The sequence below is a fragment of the Leptonychotes weddellii genome, chromosome 2, assembly GCF_054177405.1.
Source record: "Leptonychotes weddellii isolate Sample4059 chromosome 2, ASM5417740v2, whole genome shotgun sequence".
Classification (NCBI taxonomy): Eukaryota; Metazoa; Chordata; class Mammalia; order Carnivora; family Phocidae; genus Leptonychotes; species Leptonychotes weddellii.
In genome coordinates, this window is record NC_138370.1 from 128,078,602 (window position 1) to 128,082,665 (window position 4,064).

At 39.2% G+C, this 4,064-nt stretch overlaps 1 protein-coding gene across 1 annotated transcript in view; it reads left to right on the plus strand.

Moving 5' to 3' along the window:
- The window catches only part of LOC102733545 (sulfotransferase 1 family member D1-like), an 84,585-nt gene extending 81,246 nt beyond the window's left edge, over window positions 1–3,339 (plus strand). The window contains 1 exon segment of the mRNA XM_081813150.1: window positions 3,113–3,339. Within this exon segment, the coding sequence (XP_081669276.1) occupies window positions 3,113–3,225 (113 nt within the window). The 3' untranslated portion in view covers window positions 3,226–3,339.
- Window positions 3,340–4,064: the final 725 nt, after the last annotated feature.

A 4,064-nucleotide genomic window follows, 5' to 3' on the forward strand; every position in this document is an offset into this window, starting at 1 on the left:
AGCTTTCATTTCTGCCCTTAGAGACTCTATGTTGCCATAATTGATTTCTCCATTCTAGCCATTGTCTTCACAATTGCTAGCCTGAATTCCATCTCTGACATCTTGGTTATATCTGAATCCATTTGTAAATCTGTGGCATAAGTCATAGTCTCTGAGTCTTTCCTATTTTGGGGGTTCCTCCTCCTAGTCATTCTGTTAAGGGGTGGTTGAGGGAATGTATAGAGTCCAAATTATTGACTAGAACCCAAGCAAGATGCACCTGTTTTCTAGGGACCTTAGGGTTGCCAGCCTCTTGTTTTCCCAGCCTGTCTTCTGGGAAGGGGCCTGCTGCACTGTTACTCAGGCAACCCTGTTTGGGCAGAGTTGCTCTGCCCCCTGTGGTGGGGGATGGGCTCAGCGGGAATCAGTTTTTGGGGCTTTTGTTCTCTGGCGGCTTTCCCTGGCGGCTTTCTGCATCTCTTCTGCGAGTCAGAGCAGAAAAGACCGTTTCCAACCCTCTGCCTCAGAGCAGAGAGATCGCAGTCTATTCTTCAGTGAGCTCTCCAGGCTACACTATCTCCATTTCTGTCTGTGCTGCTATAAACTGCAGTGTCCTGGGTTATGCACCCCTCTGCAGCACTCCCAGTCCTCACCTCCAGGTCGGGGTACGTCTCTGCCCTTTGTGCTTCTAGAACTGCCAGCCACCCCTGGTTTGCACACAGGGGCCCACTCCAGCTTTCAGTCCGGGGTGCTACCCTAAAGTTCTTTCCCCGCTACTACTGGTCTGCGACTCTGCCCGGTCCCCAGCTCGGGAGGCTATCGCTCACTTGCGGTGTAGGATCCCCACGGCCAGGTTCCCTCCTCCTGCCATTTATCCTCCAAAATCTGCCCACGGAATCACAGCTCCCAGCTTTGTACCTCAAAACCAACTACCTGCAATATTCTGTTTGTAGAGATCCAGATCTATCTTCTTACATCTCAGGCTGGTTTCGTGGGTGTTCAGAGTGGTCTGGTAGATATGCAGCTCAATTCTGGGGACTGGTTGGAACAGGGTGCCCTACTCCTCCACCATCTTTTCCCGGGCCCCCAGTCTATGTAATCTAAATCAATGTCATAATTTAATCACACAATGTAAAAGTAGTAAAAGTAGGAAGAGGACAGATAATGTCCAGTGTTTATACTTATGTCCCAGATTGCAACAAAACAGAAAAATCTGGGCTTTGGTCAGCATTTACTTTATCAAAAAAATTTTTATACTTCCCTTACTCTTGTGAAGCAAGTGTGTTTGTGTATATTATATGATTAATACTCAAAATAGAAAATCATTAGAATACTTTATATATGACTTTTTATTGTTTAATTTGTGCTTTTTGTTTTTAATGATATCTTTACAGATGAACTATTCCAAATATACACTACTATCACATTACAAAGAGCTCTTACCTTTTGGTAAACACAGAGCAAAGTATAATAACCAGGGAAACAACATTGTTTATGGGGATGTTTTTCATTAAAAGGATTTGAAATCCTCATCAAGGCATCATGGATTAATGTGGCTTGCAATTCAATAGGACATGTTTAATATTTCATAAAATAACAAAGCAAATGTTTATCTCCAAGCACATTTACAGTATATTAAGAATTTATTTTTCAGATAAATATTTATCAGCATCCAAGTATAAGAAATTAAATTCAAATTTGTTCCCAAAAGTTTTGCTTTTGTACAGATGGTTCAAGAATGTTCTACATTTGACTTTAAATGCTATTCTTCTCACCTAAAATGCAAATACAGTATAAGTCTAGTGAACTCAGGGAAAATGGTATCCTTCAAGTATCATACTATCTTCATTAATAAATTCATAGGAAATGATACTTATCAACTTTTTAGTTCATGGATTGGTTGTGTTGATGACCAGTTATTTGTGCAGCTTCCCAAACTAATTCATGAAATAAAATCTTCCCTGACCATTGATTGAGTGTTCAGTAGTAACCCTATGATCCATGACAAACAGAAACACTAAAAGAATCTCTTTCAGGAAACTATTGTATGTTCTATAAATTTAGACAGGAAAACTAACCCTTCTCAGAATGTATTCTTAAAAGTCAGTCAAAACCATAATGAGATACAACTTCACAGCTATCAGAATGGCTAGTATCAAAAAGACAAGAAATTACAAGTGTTGGCAATGGTGTGGAGAAAAGGAAACACTTGTGCACTGTTGGTGGGATGTAAGTTGGGTTGGTGCAGCCACTGTGGAAAACAATATGGAAGTTCCTCAAAAAATTAAAAGTAGAACTACTGTATAATCCAGCAATCATAACAAAATGAAAACACTAATTCAAAAAGATATATGCACCCCTATGTTCGCTGCAGCATTATTTACAATAGGCAAAATATGGAAGCAACCCAAGTGACCATCAATAGATGAATGGGTAAAAAAGATGTGGTATATACATACAAGTGTATACTACTTGCCATAAAAAAATAATAATAATAAAACAAAATCTTGCCTCTTGCAACAACATGGATGGACTGAGAGGTTTTTATGCTAAGTGAAACAAGTCAGACAGGAAAGACAAATATCATACAATTTCACTTATATGTGGAATCTAAAAAATAAATAAACAAAACAAAACAAAACAGAAACAGACTCATAAATACAAAGAACAAACTGATGATTGCCAGAGGGGAAAGGGGTGGAGGAATAGGTGAAATAAGTGAAGGAAATTAAGAGGAACAAACTTCTAGTTATAAAATAGATAAGTCACAAGGATACAGAGCACAACATAAGGAATATAGTCAATAATATTGTAATAACAGATGACAACTCCACTTATCATGGTGATCATTTCTTAATGGATATAAGTGTCGAACCACTGTGCTGTACAATGGAAACAAATTTAATATTGTATGTCAACTATATTTCAAAAAAAAAAAAAGAGTCAGGTTCTATTTAGCTCTAAACGACCTTTCTAGATGGCAGGAATGACCAGTAAAGGAGAAATGGCATTTTAAAGTATTCAAATACAAGGAAAGTCTTTAACTCTTTGAACCTTTTCTTTTGGTATTCATTAGATTTCCTTCATAATGGAAATACATTATTCCTTAATATGTTTTCTTATTTATTTTTAGGGAAAGCAGGTGACTGGAAGAATTACTTCACAGTGGCCCAAAATGAGAAATTTGATGTCATTTACAAGAAGGAAATGTCTGGAACCGAGCTTCAGTTCCGCACAGAGATTTAGAGTCTATGTGACCAATCTGAAGAACAGAGCTGTAATTTGTTAAAATGGAGGCAGTTATGACCTGACTTGGGCAGTCAAATGGATTTATAAAGGAGAAAATGTGCTTTTAAAACAGATTTGTGTGCATGTCATCAATCAGGTCTCAGTTTTGCTCCTGACTCTGAGCTTCCAAATTCCCTAAATTTAGGGCCAATTGTTATGTCTTTGTAGGATATTCCTGCCTTTTCCTAGACTAGTATGGACAACAGAGAAAGTACTTATCTTATTCAACCTCTGTGTGTTATGGCTTAGAATGAAGTTCCCCTCCTCCCTATTAACATGGTCCAAGAAGTGCTGTTTGCATGCTGACACTACATTTTCTAGCTCTGCCCCAATTCCCTTTGCTGAAAACTTGACCCTCTTGACACTCTGTTTCACTGCTGTCTCCTGGGTCTCAATTGTTCCCTGAGTCATAGCTCGTCTTCTTGCAGTGCCACTATTTGGATAACACAGCTCATGTCCCAGATGATGGGGTTCAGATCTTGGAAGGTTGTTCCTATACCTAATTTCTAAGCATCCAAATTTTTAATTGCTGAACATCTAATTTCTGGGTCTCCACAGGTGAAAGGTCTACTTACATTGGTCTCCCTAAGGCTCTCCCATGGGAACTGTAGCTCTGCTCTGAGAGCCTGGACTGAGACCGCTACTTGCTTCCTGTGGAGAGTCCTTCCTGATCTCAACAGCCTCTTCCAAAATTTTGAGAATCGCCTATTGCCCTTGGCTGGTCTCCATTCAGGAACTTCAGTTACTTCATTTTGTGAATTTTTTTGGTGGAATTTCCCAGAATGGTACCTGAGGGG